Source organism: Ctenocephalides felis, unplaced genomic scaffold, assembly GCF_003426905.1.
Source record: "Ctenocephalides felis isolate EL2017-DRISC unplaced genomic scaffold, ASM342690v1 CF-g0.4_SCAFFOLD_00845, whole genome shotgun sequence".
Taxonomy (NCBI): domain Eukaryota; kingdom Metazoa; phylum Arthropoda; class Insecta; order Siphonaptera; family Pulicidae; genus Ctenocephalides; species Ctenocephalides felis.
This window is the reverse complement of record NW_020536999.1, coordinates 61,574,354-61,595,531: the sequence shown is the minus strand read 5'-3', so window position 1 is coordinate 61,595,531 and position 21,178 is coordinate 61,574,354. Positions and strand designations below refer to the sequence as shown.

Below are 21,178 nucleotides of genomic sequence, written 5' to 3'. Positions count from 1 at the left end.
TTTATCAAATCTTCATCTAAAAAATAACTAGTGGTGAATGGCATCGTGCCTTAAGGCAAATTGCTGGAACTTCCCGTACCGTAACAAAATGTTCGAGGAATATTAAATATTTTCAAATAGATAATTATAAATACTGTAACATTTTCTAATATTTATAAGAATTATATAAACTGAATTGCAAAGTTGAAATTATGTGTTTAAAGTATATTAGAACTTTAGTCCAAATTAAAATTAAAATCTGAATTATTTTCAATATACAAAAAAAAATTGAAAAAAAAAATGAGAAATTGAAGAAATCTTTGTAACCGCTGGACCTGCTTTTTCCAAAACCTAATCAGCACATCTTCCTATCAATAGAAATCGAATGTTGTTTGAACCATTTAAAACGGTTGATCCGTGCGCCCGAGAACGTGAACGAAAAACTGGGGACATACAAAACACACACACATACACATACATTTTTCTGAGGTATGCCAAAATGTTCAGAAACCTTCAAATGCAAAAAATTTCATTTTTGATTTTCGGCCCATTACTATAACTCACCCTACGCGAAGTTAAATATAGTTGAGCAAATATTTTGCGATAAAATACTTGGTTCAATTATATGAATTTTTGGGGAATTTTAAGTTCAAACAAATAAACAGTTATCAAAATTCATATGATTTTTATTGACTTTATTCTATCAATTGAGGAACATAAATTTCCATACATACATACTACACACGAACGCATACACACATATATCAATTTTTTCTAAGGTATTCCAAAGTATTTGAAAGCCTTTAAAAAAATAACTCTACTGGAAAAACTTACTCTACTGAAAGTTAAAAATTCTTTTATCGATTTCTATCGATATCAAAATTAGTGGATTTCAATTTCTTTTAATATCGATTGCCATCAAAATCCAATACATTTAGGTTACCTATGTGTTACCATTGTGGGCGAACTGTAACTTTCTCATCCCTGTGTTAATCGGTCAGTCAGTCGTCCGTCCGGCCTCGGGCTAATTTAACTCAAGCGCTGACCTTAAAACTTAAAACGATCAGAGATAGTTATAGGTAGGAACGATTCCTTCGGATGGAGAATCGATTGTCGTAATTAAGCATATAAATGTGCGTGTCCGGCGGTCCGATGTTGCACCCATTGTTAGTTCTGACACAGAGCGATGATGGTGGCTGAGTTACCTACATACATGATACATGGTGCGTTTGATTCATACGTGGTAAGGACATGTTCACATTGCAAGGTTTATTCTTAACCAATCCAATATCAGCTAGATAATGGACTGGTAAGAACAGAACATACATTTGGTGTGAATGGTTGTGAATACTTTCAGGAATTTTTTTTCTGACATTATATGGTTTATTAACCCTTAACTTACAATTACGAGCAGAGCCCGCGCACAATGGCTAGGCTGAACGCAATTATTACTGACATAGCCCAAGTATGATAATCGGGCCAAAAGAAAATATTACGCATCAAGAACATGGCCCGGTACGGTGATCGCAAGTATTACAAAATACTTATTAATACGAAACTATAAAACACATTTTTTTAAATTTTTATGATGAACTATACACTGTATGGGAAAATAGTCACGAACGCTTCGCCAGCTTTGGCCCAACATTTTTGAATGTAAATCGTGAGTTAAGGGGTTAACTTCCCGTACGATAAGTTATAGTAATCGCAAAAATTCGAAAATGAAAACGTTTGTAAGACTTCTAAACATTTTGGCTACCTTAGAAAAAATTGATGTTTTGTGTGTGTGTGTGTATGTGTATATATGTGTGTGTGAATTTGTGCCCACAGTTTCGAGAGAACGGATCACACAATTTGAATGATTCAAAGAGCAATAGATTGCTATTGGTGCGGAGATGATTAGTTTGCGGCAAAGGCAGGTCCAGCTGTCTCGAATATACAGTGCAAAAAAACAAAAATAACAATTTTGAGGAAACAGTTTGCCCGATGATTTAAAACTATATCACTTGCATTATCATAATGAAGAAATTGTTAATTTTTTGGAAAGGCAGGTTCAAACTATCAGATATTTTAAACTGAAATGCGTTGCTTACGCGCTTAGCAAAAGAAATTTTAAAAAAATATTTACGATACGGGAATTTCCAACAATGTGCTTTAAGGCACGATGCCATGCATCACCAATTCTATGATTGTATTAATTGTATTAATAGCGTTAAGATTACTTTAATGGATTTTATGATGTTTTCCTCTTGAAGTTACCTAATTCAAATGAAATATTAGATTTGAAAGAAAGTAATTTTGGTTTAGTGTAAATAATTCTTACTATTTCCTAGGACTTCAGACAGTGATAATGATTATTTTTTGCTTTTGACATTCCCAGGGTTGTTCTAATATTGATGTACTACGTATTTTGTATTGGTCGAGTACTTTTAATGCAGACAGTTGTGATTACTTAGAAAGATTTCAAGCAGTATTATAATTTTTACTTTTTGACATTTCCGATTTATTCCAATATTGTTGTCTCATATTAGATTAATAAACAGCGTTTTGGTTGGTGATAGATATACTTACTTTGAAAGATTTTTTTCTTTTGATATTTTAGAACTGTAATTAAATGGATTGGCAAAGAAGTATTTTTGATTTTGATTGTGATCTGACTACTTTGTTGGGCTTATGAGTGTAATGTGAATTTTTCTTTTTGAGATTTCCAGGTTCATCTACTTAATTTAGTCATTAATTTTGTATTTGCAGGCCTATTCCAACATTGAATTGTCATATATATGAAGAATATTTGTTGTAGATAGTAGTTACCTTCCAGGACTTCAAACAGTGTTGAGCATTATTTTTTTGCTTTTGGCATTTTTAAGATAGTTCCAATGCTGAGTTGCCACATATGATGGAATGTCAAAAAAGTAATCATGCAGTGCTATAATTTTGTTCTCTTGATTTCTGCAAGTTTACGACAGTATTATGTTGTCATATATAAGCAAGAAAGTATTTTTGGAGATGATAGTATTCTAATAACTTTGTTTCACCAGAACTATAATAAGTTTTAAGGGTAAAATTGCCAGAATGGATTTATTTAATCCTTTCCACTTGGATGCCAAAAACTCATATTGATCTCAGAAATCGCGAGTGGAAAGGGAGTGGAAAATCCATTCTGGAAATTTTACCCTTAAAACTTATCAATATTTTGGTAAGCAACCAAAATTGAAGTTGATGATAACAAACACATCTGCTGCATGCTCCAAATAATGATAACAAACCGTGTTTTTTTTTTTGCAAAATTCGGATTACATGAAATAAAACCATATGTTGCCGTCCAGTGTAAAACATCAATATTTATTTTTAACCTGAGGTCTTTTACGTATTGGTTTATAAATATTATATCATTTGGATTTTTCTGCTATTATTGAATATTCTATCGTATAAAATATACGAACACAACCTAACTTATTCTCGGTGCACTTGACACGCAGTCTAAGAATACTTGGACAGTCGTGACTAAAGGACTATCAGAGAAAGATGGGAAAGACATTTGACGGAATTCATGATGTTATTTAGTGAGAGAAATTTGCCTATTTACGTGGAACAAATATAACAAATTTATTTTAATAGCTAGTCGTGCATGGCTTAATGTCTTTAACCAAATAGCTTCAACTTAATTTTTGTAAGCAAATTTCAGTCGAATAAATAAAAATTATCAAATTGAAAACTGTACAGAAGTGGTTACTCTTGGAGTCAACAGAGTATTACAATTTATGGTCATAATCAAAAAAAATCGTTTTAGTGATTTTTTTTCATAAAATGAATATGAAAACTATTAGTACCGAGTCCCGAGTCTAATATTGTATAATTAATACAAATTTAGAATATATCTGCAACAAATTGGAAAATTTTCTCTGATTTTTAAATAATTTATTACATTATTGGTTTTAATTCCAAATAAATTCTAAAAAGGTTTTTGTACAAAAAGATACATTAGATAAAAATATTTTTCTCCAATGAAATACTGTAAGTTTTACTTGAATAGTTAAAATTTATTTCAATATAAATCAAATGATACCAAAGTGAATTTTATACGTCCTTTGAATTTATAATTTATTTTTAATTAATTTAGAAGCTGATTAAATTTACAAATTAAATCCAATAACTTAAAAAACGTACTGATAAATCTGAATCAAAACCACTAAGACAATATTTAAATATTCAGCAAAACTGTTTCAGCAAATATCATTAAAAAAAATGGTATTGTAAAAAAAACAGAATTATTTTATGGATATATTACGAAGAAAAAGCTTGATCACATAAAACCACTGTAGACTTAGAACAGTTGATGCCTTTAGAATAATTTTGGAATTTTTAGAGCTGGCTAGAAAAAAAAAGTTTGACTAATTTTCTCCAAATCTAATCAACATTATTCACCACTGGAAACTTGAATTTTTATAATTGTTCTAAGATATTTTGTGATAATCCTTTTAGTAATTAAAAGGTTTGATTGGGTTTTATAATGCCAAATTCTATAAAATTTTTAAAACTTTAATGAAACGTTTTTACGTTATGGAAATTAGCAAGACTTGTTTTCTCCTCGACAAGACAAAAGTCCTTTCTTATATGAAGAACTTGATACAAATAAATTAACATCATTATTATGAATAATGTGCTTCTCTTATATGGACACTGACCTTGTTACATATGGTATCGATGAACTTTGGACATATATGGATATTCATTAAGTGCATCTTGCTTCTGATGGGTTGAAATTGTAGTCCATTTTTGGATTGAAAATTGTTAATCTTGGATGCATCAATATTTAGATTTTAATAATAACTATTAAAAATGATTCACTCTATTTATAACTGTACTGCAATGATAATAATTATTTAATAATACCAAAGTGTGTTTAGTTAATAATACCAAAGTGTGTTTTAGCCCTGGATGTCTGTTTCCGACATCGTTTTCTGATTCCGCAACCTCAATTGCGATTTGTCGTAAATCAGTTTGTTGATATAATAAATTAAACTAATAAATCCTGAATTTACCCTGTGTAAATCGATACTGGAAATCTTCAGGAAGATCTCACACGTTGACTAATTGATTACGAAGAACTATACCCAAGCGCGATAACTATGAAAGTAATAGATGAGATTTTATAGAGTTGTGTGCTATTTCATTTTTGGAATAATTATCAGATGTTTGATTATTTATTTTCAATTCTTTTTATTAATTATATTTAATTTCAATCTAATATGATAAAAAATAGAAAATTCTTAAATTTTAATGTTTTATGATGAAACATCATGATCTTTCATCACTGAAACAATAAAAATGGAATAAACATATTTAGTAGATACGTTTCGATACATTCCGAACATATTAATTAGATATTAGAACATTTCTTTTCAAAAATATTTTTAAACTTTCAAGATAGTTTTGGTATGTATTAGAAAATTATATATATTTATCATCTGCAATATTTTTTTATATATAATCTAGAGTTCCGAACCTATTAAAATTCTTAATAAACCATCTTGGTATATTCAAAACTAGTGGTGCATCGTGCTGGATTCTAACATTGGACAAATTCTAATTAAAAAAAATAAAGTTTTTCAAAATTTTAATTACGGCACAGGAAGTTCCAGCACGATGAACCACTAGTTTTGAATATACCAAGATGGTTTATTAAGAATTTTAGCATAGTAGCAAAACCTTTTGCTTTCTTACAAGGTTTAAAAAACTGCTCTAGATTCTTTATATAAATACTCCAATTTTTAATTATTTTTTAAAACAGCTATTAGAACTATCCTAGTATGTGCATATTAATATCTATAGTAATATTGGCGTATATATACGTTATATTTATGCCACGAGAGGCAATTTTCACTTGAATTTAAATTTGCCTTAAAGGAAATGCTATTTTTATTTTCTATAAAATCCAAATTTGCTGTAAGACATTATTATAAATATTAGTAAACTGTAACACATAATCGGCTGTTTCTATATTCGAAAATGTTAAAAGAGATTTATCTTTCCCGATAGTCGTGAAGACTTGTAGAGTATCGCCTGATGTCTTCAGGCAACATCCATAACTGGAACAATAAGTTAATATCGGATATATCGCAAAAGACCTAATGTCATCTATTGTACCGAAAGCGTTTGCATTGATTACACCGATTACACAGTCCAAGTCTCCTATATTATCAACCGATCCGTAATTTCACGTGTTTGGATGATAATACAATAATTTTCTCAGAAAACTTTTTCTTGCTGACATCATGGCCCTAAAATACTTGAACTCGTAGCGTGCCTTGGCAGGACTTCGTATAAAAGGGTATGATAAGGGCGTGTTACCATACAGAATTGGCTCCACCCTGGTATTTAAATAATTTTGATGCCATTTTATAGGTATTTTTGAGAAAATTCGAAATACGAAATTTCAAATCCGTAGCTCATCATTTGGCCAAGATATCAGTGAAAACATGTGAAAGTGGCCCCTTTTTTCAAACTCACTTTTTGCCGGAAATATGAGAAATATCGAAAAACTGTTAACGTCATTCTATTTGTACTGATCTTGTCTATGTTGTTCATAACAATTAATGTGAAAAAATTATTTGTTAGTGCGTAAAAACGTGAAAATGATTTTTTATTTTCCATTTTCTACCAGTGCGGCTTGATAATGAAATCTTACGTTTTTCATACGTTGAAATATATTAGTCAGAACTTATACGGCAAATGAAAATAACCAATAATAATAATTATTGTTTTATTCGGCGCGTTGGATTTTTTATTATGACTAATGAATATACTTATATACAAGATATAAATAAATTTTGGTTTTTCATAAATATTTCCATACTTATACACAGAATTTGTCGGGACGCACGCTAACGACGAGCCTTATGCTTCTTATGCTTGCTCGTCGCTCTTGCAAAGCTACTTTATATGAGTGTTCTTGTACCGGCAACGTACTAGCTTAAGTTTTTCCAACTTTTCTCCCAAAGTTACACTTAGATTTAAATGAATTTTGGAATAATAGAAGAAAAATGTACAAGCTTTCGAATGATACTAATATAAAAATAGGCAAAAAAGCCGCACTGGTAGAAAATGGAAAATGAAAAATCATTTTCACCTTTTCACGCACTAATAAATAATTTCTTCACATTAATTGTTATGAACAACATAGACAAGATCAGCACAAATAGAATGACGTGAACAGTTTTTCGATATCTCTCATATTTCCGACAAAAAGTGAATTTGAAAAAAGGGGGCACTTTTACATGTTTTCACTGATATCTCGGCCAAATGATGAGCTACGGATGTGAATTTTGGTATTTAGAGTTTTCTCGAAAATACCTATAAAATGGCATCAAAATTATTTAAATACCAGGGTGGGGCCAATTCTGTATGGAAACACGACCAGAAATAGACCCTTTCATTGGAAACCCTTGGAGATGATTTTTATGAATCTTTGTATGGCGATAGAGTACTTGCATACATACTAAAATATTATAGTCCTACGAAAAGTAGTTCAATTAAAAAAATAACCCTTTCCACTCACAAATTCCGAGAGTTATATGAATTTTGCCGCCAGAGCGGGAAACGGTTAATTAAAATGCGAATTAATCGGCTGCACTTTTAAAAAATACTCTGTCAGCATTTTTTTATAAAATTTGATAATCTGCGATAGTTTTTCATATTGGGCGGCTGTAAATCAACTCGGAACACTTATAAAATCACTCATAATTTGATATATTGATAAAGTTGTAAGCTCAGAAAGTTTGTGCAACTTGCCTCAAGGCAAAATGCCACTCACTTATTTTAAATGATATTATATCTTACAAGACAAAGCAAATTAGTTGGTTTAAAAAATATTTGATTTGTTCAGCCAATTAAGAGATTTAATTAACTGTTGAAAAGATGATATTAATGATTGCTTCGTGCAAAGATGTATACAGGGTAATATTTTCATGGTATATAATACTATAATATGATATTAAGAAACACCAGCATGTACTAAAATTGTTGTTAGTATATTGTGCAATAAATATAAAAAATAAAATATTAACAATTAAAAATAGATGTATTTATACTTCATACAAACAAAAATTCCATCAATAAAACATTTAGTAAAAATAACGTTAAAAATATTGCATATAAGAAACATTCATATTTATAGTCTTGTATAAAATCAGTCCTTCGTTTTCATCACCAATAAAATTAACAAGCAAATCTCATAATTGAAGTTTAAAATTTATCATGTTTAATACTATGGTAATATTTCTTATTTGGCTTTCACAAAAGAGGTAGCTTTTCCAGTCTTCTTTATAACTTCCAATAACTCATCTGATGATAAGGAAGCTTTTACACAAACTTTTTGATCAGCCATGTTTATTACTACATCTTCAACACCTTTACCTAAAAATATATAAATTCAAATAAAAATCAAATTCTTCAAAAAAAAAAAAGGTTGCTTAGTCCTGCTTCAGTATATGTTTTAAATTTTAAGTATCCGATTGTTTGGAAGTAATTATTATTCGTCCGATCAACAAGATGCTTATATTTTATACATATATATAAAAAATAAACTTTTGCATAAATCAGTCGTATAAGAAATACTTATTAAGAAGTATACTTATTATTAAAAGTATCAGAAAACCGAGCTCATGTCAGAAAAAAATAAACCAATGTGTTGCTTGAATTGATTTACTGAATTTAAATTTACCTGTTTCGATATTGGAAAAGCTCTGAGAAATGAGTAAAGAAAACATATGTTGAATAATAATAATAACCGTTCAAAAACTATCAAATTAATATAAACATTGAAAGTAAAGAAGATATTTTGTTGAATAATTATAATAACCATTTAAAGACTATCAAATTAATATAGTAATAATAATTTACAATCAAAAGTCTTGATAGCCACTTGAACTAATGATTATCAGTAAAATCCGTGTACTTTAAACTCTGTGTAATCTTAATACATAACAATAGATTTTGTTGAATTAATCTAATGAAAATAATTAATAATTGACAAAAAACTTGAATGCATCACAGATATCTTAAAACAATTTCTGGTATACCATCATAACTTTTATCATATTAGACTATTCCATCACATTGCAAAACTACTCAAATATTTGATTATCAAGCAAATTGCACAAATAAAAATAATTGTAATAAATAATAAATAACATAAGTGGTAATACGTAGAATGTATATTACTAACAATTTTTTAAATATGGAATGCATATAAACAGTGCATAGAGATACAGAACCGGCATGATTTTGTAAACAATAATTCAATTACAAATTTTAATTTATGATAAAATTATTTATAATAAATCCGCAATGGCTGGCCATTACAAATATTTCTCCATTCGAGAAAATGAAAGTGTAAAGTATTTATTACTTTTAATTAATAGATTGGAATTTAATTATTACGTTAATCAAAGGATATGACTTTTTATATTCAATTAATGCCTGCTGTTACTAACTGATTAATTTATGAATTGCACGCCACCTTGCTATAAAAAATATATGTACTTTCTATTATTTGAAATGGCATACTTTCAAAATTTTATTGCATTCTAACAATCTAAGTAAGTATAATTCAAGAATCTGAAGAAAATTTCAGACACATTTTAGAAACTAATAGGATATTGAAAAAGGAGTAATTGATTTATTACAAAGAACGATAAATTTAGATGATTTAAATAGAAGGAAAAGAATTAGGGTATGACATATGAACTGAATTTGAATGAAGAATGCATTCATAAAATAACTTGAAGTTTTAGTTCATAAAACAAGTATTCCAAATTACCTTTAAGTTTACCAAGAACTCTTTCAACGGCCCCGGAACACCCTTCACAAGTCATCTCGACATTAAATTCGTATTCTTTAATCTGTAAAATATTGTTTGATTATATTAATAATTTACAACATATTAACAATCATTTACCTCAGGCATTTTAAATGTTTAGTCGGACTTTACTATTTAAATATTTATTTAGGGCAAGCGATAATAACTTATCACAACAAGAATTTACAAACAGCCACTATCTACTGTCAAAGTGACACAAGCTATCTACTGTCAGAATTAAATCGTGGCGTAAACCATAGATATATTCAAAAAGATACACCGGGTTGAATACTTCAGGAAATGATTAAAATTAGTTAACAATAATTTTAACTAAAATAAAAATTATTTGTAAAATATAATTAAAAATTCAAATACTTGGCAAAGTGGTTTTCAATAAATTTATAAAAAAAAAACAAAATATTAAAATCAACTCCTCTTTTATTTTATAGAATTATTTATAACATACATATTTTGTATAAACATGTTTCATAAATTTTTAAAGTGTGCGAACAGAAATATTTTATTGTTCTTTTTTTAAATATAAGAGAAATGAAGTTTTTTTATTATTATTGTACATTATTCATATACATTTTATAAGTTATCTTTACACTTTTATTTTATTTGATTTTATATAATTATATAGTGCACCATATATCCTTTTCTTTGTCAATAATGTTATAAAATTGGCTGAGAGGATAATTTTTTGCCTTACTATCTCCTTCCATAGTTCTTGTCTACCTTTTTCCCATTTTTTGCACTCCGTAATGGCATGCTCAGCATCCGCACTAGTCGCTCCACCCAAGCAATAGCAAATAAAGTTAGTTTGAAATAATTATAAATCATATAATTATTTTTAACATTATTTTTATCATTCATTTACTGCAAGATTTATTATAATCTGATAATATTATAATCAAAAGTGGGTAAAATAAATTACTTAATGTTTTTTTTATTTAAATGAAATTTGAAAAATATTTTTGCCTAGATCGAGTTGCTCAACTACTAAGTAATATTTGAAGAAAAGAAAGAATTGAAAGAAAAATATCAAATAATCTTTTTATATTATATTTATTATTTATTTTATAATCTTTTTAGAATTGAAAGAAAAATATCAAATAAGTTTTTAAATGTATAAAGTTACGTTCAAATACTCTTCTTTTATCTTTAGTTAGTAATGTAATTGATTATTTTATATATTTATTAAATTAACACAAATTATTTATAATGAGAAAAAATATATTAAATATAAATTAACGATTAATCTTAATTGATTGTATTGTTTATTATTAAAAAAAATAACAATCAGAAATAAAATCAGTAAGCGAAGTAAACGTGATATCAATTAACACTTATTTATCTATATCAATTAATATAAAATTTAACAAAATTTAATTGAATTTAAAAAAATAATTATACAGATAAAAGTTAACGCATTATAATGTGAAATATATTTATTTTTGCTTCAGAATAATTTTTAAACATTTATATTTAATTTATTGTTTTTTTTTTAACTTTCCGTAGAAAATTTTTTGCATATCTTAACGTTTTGATGGTTTTTGCTCATTTTGGCATACCTCAGAAAAAATTGATGTGTGTGCGTGTGTGTGTTTTGTATGTCCGCATTTTTTGTTCACGTTTTCGGGCGCACGGATCAATTGGTTCTATTGATAGGGAGATGTGCTGATTAGTTTTTTGCGAAGGCAGGTCCAGCCGTTACGGCGATACGAAGCAAAGAGTGCAGAAAATATAAATCGAGTTTTTGATAAAACGGAGAATGTTTATAAATATTTGTATGTAAGTATGTAATTACTTGTCTATGGGAGTATCCGACTTGGATGATCTAAAAAACATTCAGTTTGTAATGATTGGGAAAAGAGGTGTTCAGTTTTTGGCGAAGGCGGGTCCAGCCATTTCGAGGACACAGAGCTAAATATGCAAAAAATAGCAGTTTTTGAGAGAACTAAGCGTCCGATTTGAATGATTCAAAGAATTATTTGCTTGTTTTAATAAAATAATTGCTTTTGGAAAAAAAATTTGCTTTAATTTTTTTTTCAGATTAAAATCATTCAGATTTTAATTTTAATTCTGACTAAAGATCTAAAGCTCTTTAATACTTAAGTAAATGATTTTAACTTTGTAATTCAGTTTATATAATTTTTACGAATATTAGACAATATTACAGTATTTATAATAATCTAATTGAAAAACCTACAATAATTAATATTAGTAATAGTAGAAACAAAAAATCTTAGTTTCAAAATATTCCGCACGTGGCTCTGATGGTAGCAAATTTTTTACAGTGTACATCTACCATCTTGAAATCCTCTATGCCGATAATTGTCATTGATACTCAGGGTCATTATTTTTTTGACACATGAGTCATCTGCAACTAAATAATTTTTTCTATTTCTTTTACTCTGACTTAAATGTTTCTACAATGAATTTAATCTGTCCAAATCATTGTGATATCCATCATTATTGGCAACAGTGAATTAAATGTTGTCAAGTATTAATTTCCACTGCACTAATGAATACAGAAGAAACTTTATTGAATATAGATTTCGGCAACAAAATAGATGTTGTGACGCAAGTAGATGATAGTGTTTTATCATTGTCCAGTTCAACAGAGGAAATCAATTTAGTTCCCGAAGTGGTTTTTGAGGGCATTGTGGATCCTTCTGCTGATAATAGAGAATCGCAGCCCCTTCTGGGGGCTCGCGATTTAGATGTCTCATATAACCAGTTTCCAGGTACAAATAATTGTGTAGAAGTATTGGCATATGGTTTTTGAATAGATAAACGTTTATAACTGGTTTATTATATGTTCAAAAGGTCTTTGTAACAATTTCAAGTTAAATTTTTGCTTAGAATTTAATTTTTGTATTTGGAAGTATATATGTACATATGGATTTGAAACAATTGTTCTTTTAAATGTCCTATTAGTATCATATTTTACCTACTTTTTTATTTATTAATTAGTAATCATTTGGATGTACGATAAATGCTAGGACCTATCAAATTTTGTCTTGCCGTGATGTAATATAAATTGAAATACATACTGTACTATTGAAATATGTAGTAATAAAACGCATTAAGTATTAAAATAGTAAATGCTATATTATTAGCAGAAATCTTATAATTATATTGTTTTGAATATTGACACTTGTTTTAGAACGACCTTCGAGCTTGGTCCAATGTGAATACAAATACAATTTCTTTTTACCATTTTTGAGTTCCATTTTTATCAGTGTAAAGAATGTTAATAAATTATTTTCTGAATTATTTTCTAAATTGTACATATATTTATAATCTTTTATATTTTGAGTACTTTCTTTAATTAGTTATAAACTAAAAATTGGGTCCAACTTGTATTTCTTTGATATATGAGTGATTTAATTTAGATTTTCTCGTGTAAACAAGAACGAGTAAGATATTTTTATTTCTTGTAATGTGTTTTGAGATTTTCATTAACAAAATTATTTTTATGCATATATAACACTAACATAGATGATGACAAAGCGCATGGTTATAAAATTGTTGCTCTATATCGCTTTTGAATTTCAATGATTGAAATTTAAATCTGCCAATGAGCATAGATTAAGCTGAATCACATGGGGATTTGATATGTAAAGTGTTAGTATTAAATTTTGGTGTGATTCAGACAAATTACATAGTTTTAATAAATTACATAGAGGTTTGGTATTTGTATGGTATAGTTTTAATACTAATCACCGTAATCTATTTGAGTACCATTAAATATTAAATGTTTTTAATATTTCCTTGGTTTTACTATCTCTACATTCCTGTTATAATTCAAAATTTAATACTTTTTTTATTTATTGATATAATATTTTCATATCTCAGTCAGACAGGGGTGTCTGGTATAAGAGTCTATTTTATTATACAATAATATAATATTTATCATAATTAAAATATCTTTAAATATCTATTCAATCTTTTTCTTCTTCAATTTTCTTACAATATTTCTTTATTCTCCTTTTGAAATTATTGTCGTCACTGGTGTTCTTAATATCGATTGGCAGTTCATTATATATTTTACTTGCGCTCCATATTACATTTCCTCTTAATTTCTTTTTTCTATTATGTTCAATGTACTTGACATTTAATTAAAATTCATTTACCTTTTGTTATTATAGTGTAGATTTGGATCAATGTAAAAATTTAGATACTTAGATTGATTAAAACTAAACAATTAAAATATCCAATACTATGTTATAATTAATTTTGTGTTTTTTTTTTTTATAGATGACCCTCAATTCAGTGATCTTGTGTTTCAAGCCGAACTAGCTATTGATAAAGGAATTTATCCTGAACGGATATATCAAGGATCAAGTGGATCATATTTTGTTAAAAATCCCAGTGGGGTATGTGTGTAAAATGCATTTAAATATTAAAGTCTCATAAATGTTGAATATTGTTTAATTGTAATTAACTATCAAGGGTTATTTATGTAAATGTGGTTTGAAATAAGAAATAAGACTAAAAATAATTAAATTATATAAATAGCAAATAGTTTGAAACGCTGGAACATTGTTCAGTAATAGCAAATTAGATATACATGTTTTGTGGTTTAAACTGCATTATGCATGTATTTATACATATACTTGTTAATTTTTTGAAATAACATGAAAATGACTTCATTTATTAATAATTTATAAAATGCAAAGGCTTATGATATTATGTAGATTCTGTATAAATTTGTTTTTACAAGTATGTTCATGTTATATTGCATTAACTGTAGTAAAATTTAAACTATTTGTTTTTATAGTAAAATAATTAAATTAAAAGTATTCAAATATTTTATTCACATTTCATTATGACTTAATTTGCAATTACATGCACATTAATTCCAAAGTGCATCCAAATATTTATATTATATTAATGATTATAGGGAATATATATTAATGATTATAGGGTTTTGATTTGCTTTAATCATTTGCAAAAAAGTTATTGAATAAATTGAAAGGTTTTTTAATTTCGTTTATCAATGTAATGTGTATGCTATCATATGATTGCAAATAATATATTTTTTATTAAAATATATTACTTAATACTGATATACCTAGAAATAATGCTTATGGTTTCATTTACTTATATTTTTAAATGACAAAGCGCATGGTTATAAAATTGTTGCTCTATATCGCTTTTGAATTTCAATGATTGAAATTTGAATCTGCCAATGAGCATAGATTAAGCTGAATCACATGGGGAGTTGATATGTGAAGCGTTAGTATTAAATTTTGGTGTGATTCAGACAAACTACATAGTTTTAATAAATCACATGAACTCTGCTTCTTAAACATTTTCAATAACATACATTTCAGAATCTTTGTTTCTAAATGCCACAAAAAAATATATTTTTATTAAATTTTCAGAAAATTACTGGAGTATTCAAGCCAAAAGATGAGGAACCTTATGGAAGACTGAATCCCAAATGGACAAAATGGATGCATAAACTGTGTTGCCCTTGTTGTTTTGGGCGAGCATGTTTGATCCCAAATCAAGGATATTTATCAGAGGCTGGCGCCAGCTTAGTCGACGCCAAGCTTGGATTAAAAGTGGTGCCAAAGACAAGAGTATGAGTTTTGATTACTATAGCAAAAATTACTATCATATTACTTAACTTTTTTTTATGTAATTCCGTTCTTTATTGTTCTGGAATAAATATTACTATTATAATATTTTTTGTTTGTGAGTATTATAATAAGTATCTTCCTTTGTAGGTTGTGAGGTTAGTATCAGAAACATTTAACTACCCAAGGATAGATCGGCAGAAAACAAGAGTCAAAAAAGCTATTACAGAACAATTTCCTACTATGGGTTTAAGGTTTAATAGAATAGGATTACCACCTAAGGTAAGTTTGTATTTAAATTTATCATAAGTTTGTAACATTTTATTAATCGAAATTAATTTTCAGTCAGGCTCATTCCAAATTTTTGTAGAAGGTTATAAAGATGCAGATTACTGGCTTAGAAGGTTTGAACAAGAACCTCTTCCTGCCAGGTTAGCTAATAAGTTTCAGTTGCAGTTTGAAAAACTTGTTATATTGGATTATATCATAAGGTATGTATATTTGCTAAACTTTCAGTAAATAATATAATAGATATAGTCAGTGTTAGCACTTATGGTCACTTTAGATTGTTTTTAGACTGCAAAGACTGCAATCAATATCACTCAAAGAAATCAAATGTATTGATATTTTATTGCATTAAATGTATTTCTTATTGTTGGGAAGGTCATGTAACTTAAAGGCAAAGGCAAAATGCCAATTACTTCTAGTTTAATATATAGTTATTTATACGGAACCATTTCTACTATTATAAATTTGGTAGATAATATAATTTTAAACATGTCGATTATATATAATGTTAATTAATATTATTATATTATAATTTAATAGAAATACTGATCGTGGCAATGATAACTGGCTTATCAAATATGAGCAGCCTGCTATAGTTAATACTCCTAGTGGGACCAAAACTAGAGTTGAACTCAATGAAGCAACTGTAAGTGATTTAAATATATTATAAAAATAGTGTTTTCAAATTGTTTAAAAAACAACATATTTTTTGAAAAATTATATGCTGAATAATTATCCAAGAAAGTTGTGTGATAGTTTCATTTATTAAGAATTAATTTAGAAAGAATTAATTTAATTAAACATATTAAATATTTAGTATTTTGAGTAAACAAGCATTCTTTATTATGAACTAAATGATTTGAATCAAATTTATGATATGATACCTTTCACACTTTTACATTTTGGCTGCTTTTTTGTGTATTTTTATAATTAAAGCGCTTTAATTATTATCATTTTAATAAATGAGATCTGTCAAAATTCATGAAAATAAATTTTACAATTGAATAGTATTTGAATTTTTCCAATATTCATTATCAATTTTCTAGTAGATCAGAAATCTATAAGTAGCAGCATTTTTTCAATTTCATTATTCATCATACTCTTGAAAAGAAATGACGACTTCTATATTAATGCAGTCATTAATACTCCAAATATCGAATCTTTCATATTTTGAAGCAATTTTTCTCATATCAATACTTTGAAATGCCATTAATTCGTTTCTGCAGAGCAGTTTTTGGTAAGTTGGACTCATTAGACACTAAACTTACTGATGATTTTTATTATATGTGATAGTGTAATAATATATTTTTAGTATACAAGACAAAGACAAAATAATTAATATTTTCAACTTCATTATTTATCATACCATGGAAAAGAAATGCCCACTTCTATTTATATTAATACAGTGGTACTTCGAATATCAAATTTCTCATATTTTGAAGCGATTTTTTTTATATCAATACATTGAAATGCCATAATTTGTTTCAGCAGAGCGATTTTTGTTAATTTTTTTTTGAATATTAATAAAAAATTCACAATTTATTATTTTGAATATTTTTTCTTGTCCCTTCATTATATTGCAAAAAATTTTCATTTTTTGATATGTTTTGTTGAACAACTCCCATGCTCAAACTGTTGCAACTTTTTGGGATGGTTTTGATGCAAACATTTTGGAGCTCAGAAAGATGTTTTTAAATTATTTCAAATATTTAGCTGTAGTTATTCTCTTTATCAGCTTTTTCTGTTTAAACACAGTACATATCTATAATGTGTTATGCTCGTACATCCTTGCCATTCTCATATTTTTCAATCATTTCACTCTTTAATTTACTTTTTATTGTCACTATTTTTGTAAACGTACTTAAAAGCGAAAAATGCGAATTCAACATTACAATAACTATTAATGTACAGTTAAAATTTCTAACATTAAAATAATCCTCGATAAATTCGCGTGGGTAAATCGTTACTACACATAGGAAATTTTTCATATTTTTGTTTTATTAACATTTTTCTAAAAAACTCTTCCTTTTTCAAAGCTTGTGTCTCGAATTTTGCTCGTGTATTGAAGTAACTATTAGCCCTTTTGGCGGCTCGAATGTCAGTTTATTAGTAAATTTGTATGATATATGTAATTTAAATTTATTTATTAAAATAGCATGACATTCATAATTGTTTACTTTTTTATCTCAGGATTGGAATTTAGTGCAGTTGCCTGAAATTTCAATAGCGGCCATCGACAATGGCCTGGCATTCCCTTTCAAACATCCAGACAGCTGGAGAGCGTATCCATATCACTGGGCTTGGCTGCCCCAAGCAAAGGTGCCTTTCAGCCAAGATACTAGAGATAGAGTTCTACCTCTGCTTAGTGATATGAACTTTGTACAAGAATTATGTGATGAACTATATATTTTGTTTAAGGTAAGTTCTTGGAATCAAATTATTCAAATAATTCAAACTAAGTCTATAATTGTCTGAATAGAATCAGTTGGTTGTATACAACTTGCATCAAGTCTATCGCGAGTTGAGCGTTTTCTAAATCAAATCAAACTGAAACGAATTATGCAACTTGTAGTTCCAATCAATAGATAGTTACTAAATTGTTATTTAACAGGCTAAAATATTATAATTATTTTTTAACTTAATATTTGTTTTTAACATGATTATTAATTTAATGATTCAGAATCTATTTTTTTTTTTTGTGAATCGGATTACTATAATTATACTACTTGTAGCATGGCTTTTAAATATTATGAGGGGCCATTCAAGTATTACGTAAGCACTATAGGGGGGCGGGAGGGTTATTGATTTCTTATTTTGGGTGACATTTTGGTGACAGCTTTGCTTATTTTTGCTGACAAAGGGGGATGGGGGGGGGGTAAATAATTGTACTAAATCTGCTTATGTAATACTTGAATGATCCCTAAAACAAACAAATTTATGAAATTTTTAATGAAAAAATTATTAATTACTATAACTTACCCTGCGCGATGTCCGTTTTAACTTGAAAATATATACCAAAAATATGTTTCCAATTGAAAATAAGCTCATCCTGCGCACTGCGATGTGAAATGGGAATGGAAACCATTTCTTTCCTGAATCGAGTTGGAGTTTTACTCTGCTCACGAATCTGCCTCAGGGCATTACCACCCATTAATATTATTATAACTCACCCTAAAGAAAGTTGAAAACTGGAGGCCAGTAAATGAAAAAAATAGTAATTCCAAAATTTCTGGAAAAATACTATTAAAAATATATGAGACTGACAATGGAAATTAATGTATTAAAATCAGTTAGCATATGATATTGAAGGAGTTAGCTGATAATTTTTGTTTAAATACAATTGATTTTAGTATATTTGATATTAGAACAATATTTAGTATTTTTATTATTTTGATTATTAGCAATATGTATTTGTTTTTAAATTTCTAAATGACTTATTTCATTCCGTACATTTTAATTTGTATGCATTAGTAAAAGCTAGAAAAATTTGATTAAATCTAGTGAAATTGCCGAATATTTACATAATGAAATTTTATACAAAAATTGTTGAAACATTTTTCTGATAATTTTCCCTAGACACTTTGTTTAATATACATTTACAAAAATTTAGTAAAAACTTTTATATACGCTTGAAATTCTAAATAATTTGTTGTTGAAATGCGGATTTCAGAATTTTGATAATTTACATTACATGTATATTAAAACATTTTTTACTTTTTCTCAACTATTTGCGTATTCAACATTATGATTTTTTACATGAATAAAAACTACATAAAATTTACTTAAATCTAATAAAAACTGTTATATACTCTTGGATATTGAAATTTTGAATGATTAGTAGATTGAAAAGTAAATTTTTGTGTTATGTTAATTTACAATATGTGGATTTAGAACATTTTTTACTTTTTTCCAAATTTTAAATAACTTAATTTTCATTTCGTACATTACATTTTTTTACATTAATAAAAACTAGACAAAATCTAATAAAAACTAATATTTACACTTAAATATCGTAATTGTAAATAAAATAATGAATTTTGATAGCATTAAAGTTGCACTTTTATGTTTAGACTCTTAAATTAGATTTCTTAAATTTTTATCCTTGTCTACCAACGATTTCCCAACATTTTAGCTAGTTTTTAATATCCAATATTACTTTTAGAACAATAGTTTGCTTATTAAGGGTGGTTATAGAATTTTATTTATCAATTTGAAGTGGTTGATAAACACGAATCATTGCCAATTACTGTTTCTATGGTTTTAAGTGTAAATAATAGTTTTTATAAAAGTTTAGGAAATTTTATCCAGTTTTTACCATTGTAAACAAATTATAAAGTGCCAAATGAAAATCAAGTTATTTGAGAAAGATGAAAAATGTTATAAATCTTTTCTTAATTTCAATAATCATTTTTAATTTAGTAGAGTTAATTTTTATACCACATTCATTTTTTGCATTACCATATAAACATTACTAATATTTCTAAAACTTGCTAAGTTTTTTGTTAGTTTAATTTTGTTTGTTTTTTATGCATTATAGCAAGATAAAGGATTTGATAAAAGCCTATTTGAGAAACAAATGTCCGTGATGCGAGGACAAATATTGAACTTAACACAAGCACTACGTGATGGTAAGAGTCCAGTGCAGTTGGTTCAAATGCCTGCAGTCATTGTAGAAAGGTAAAATTAAAAATCAATTCAATGATTATAAAAAAAAATATGAACCATAAATTAAATGACCAATTATTTTTCATTTAGATCAAAAGGTAATGCAGCATCATCAAGATTTTTCTCATTTAGTGACACCTTTACTCAGCGCTTCCAAAACAAGAGCCCATTCTTTTCATGGTGTTAAGTAGCCTCGATATCAAATAATTAAACTGTTAAATTATAAATATTAATGTTCCACCTGTGTATATATGTGATAAGTAATGTAGAATAGATTTTGAGGGGCCATAATCTAAAAGGCAGAATTTATATCTTTAAAATGAATTTCACATGAAATTAAGCCTACGACTATGACATAGGAATTTTAATATTTAGTTTTATTGCATTGTTATTTATATTTTGTAGGTATTATTATGTGTTGAATTTGTGAAACATTTTAAGCTTTTATATCGTAAATATATTTTCATATAATTCTTAGCCAATATAGATGAATAATTGTGAATAGAAACCTTTTATATGTACATAATATATAAAATATAGGATTAGACTTGGGTATTGATGCATCATCTCATTAGGCACTAAACTTACAGATGATTTTTATTATATATGATAGTGTAATAATATATTTTTAGTATACAACACGAAGACAAAATAATTAATATTGTAATATTTTAAAGTTATAAATCTGTATTTGTAACTTACAGCCCTGAAAAGTCTATCTACTAACTGCACTTTTTAGTCGGAGCTTGAGTCACATAATTAATTTCTTCTATCCCTCTACCTAAGTGCTAAT

At 27.3% G+C, this 21,178-nt stretch overlaps 2 protein-coding genes across 2 annotated transcripts; one reads left to right on the top strand and one right to left on the bottom strand.

The window, feature by feature from the left end:
* Positions 1-8,176: 8,176 nt before the first annotated feature.
* Positions 8,177-10,050, bottom strand: LOC113363758 (copper transport protein ATOX1-like). Its single transcript, XM_026606243.1, has 3 exons — positions 9,938-10,050; positions 9,800-9,881; positions 8,177-8,394 (listed from the first exon to the last, which is right to left on the bottom strand). Exons 1-3 carry the CDS (start codon positions 9,944-9,946, stop codon positions 8,261-8,263), a joined length of 225 nt encoding a protein of 74 aa, XP_026462028.1. The 5' UTR covers positions 9,947-10,050; the 3' UTR covers positions 8,177-8,260.
* Positions 10,051-12,302: 2,252 nt separating this feature from the next.
* Positions 12,303-21,178, top strand: LOC113374654 (phosphatidylinositol 4-kinase type 2-alpha). The gene is made up of 9 exons (XM_026614633.1): positions 12,303-12,588; positions 14,105-14,223; positions 15,235-15,435; positions 15,583-15,714; positions 15,778-15,923; positions 16,261-16,366; positions 17,911-18,138; positions 20,258-20,397; positions 20,476-21,178. Exons 1-9 carry the CDS (start codon positions 12,366-12,368, stop codon positions 20,570-20,572), a joined length of 1,392 nt encoding a protein of 463 aa, XP_026470418.1. The 5' UTR covers positions 12,303-12,365; the 3' UTR covers positions 20,573-21,178.

Excerpts from the sequence above, each read along its gene's own strand:
- LOC113374654 (XM_026614633.1), top strand. The coding sequence starts at position 12,366 with ATGAATACAGAAGAAACTTTATTGAATATAGATTTCGGCAACAAAATA. Across the intron at positions 12,589-14,104 it reads CTCATATAACCAGTTTCCAG|ATGACCCTCAATTCAGTGAT; the intron begins GTACAAATAATT and ends TTTTTTTTATAG. Across the intron at positions 18,139-20,257 it reads AACTATATATTTTGTTTAAG|CAAGATAAAGGATTTGATAA; the intron begins GTAAGTTCTTGG and ends TATGCATTATAG.
- LOC113363758 (XM_026606243.1), bottom strand. Across the intron at positions 8,395-9,799 it reads AGTTCTTGGTAAACTTAAAG|GTAAAGGTGTTGAAGATGTA; the intron begins GTAATTTGGAAT and ends ATATATTTTTAG.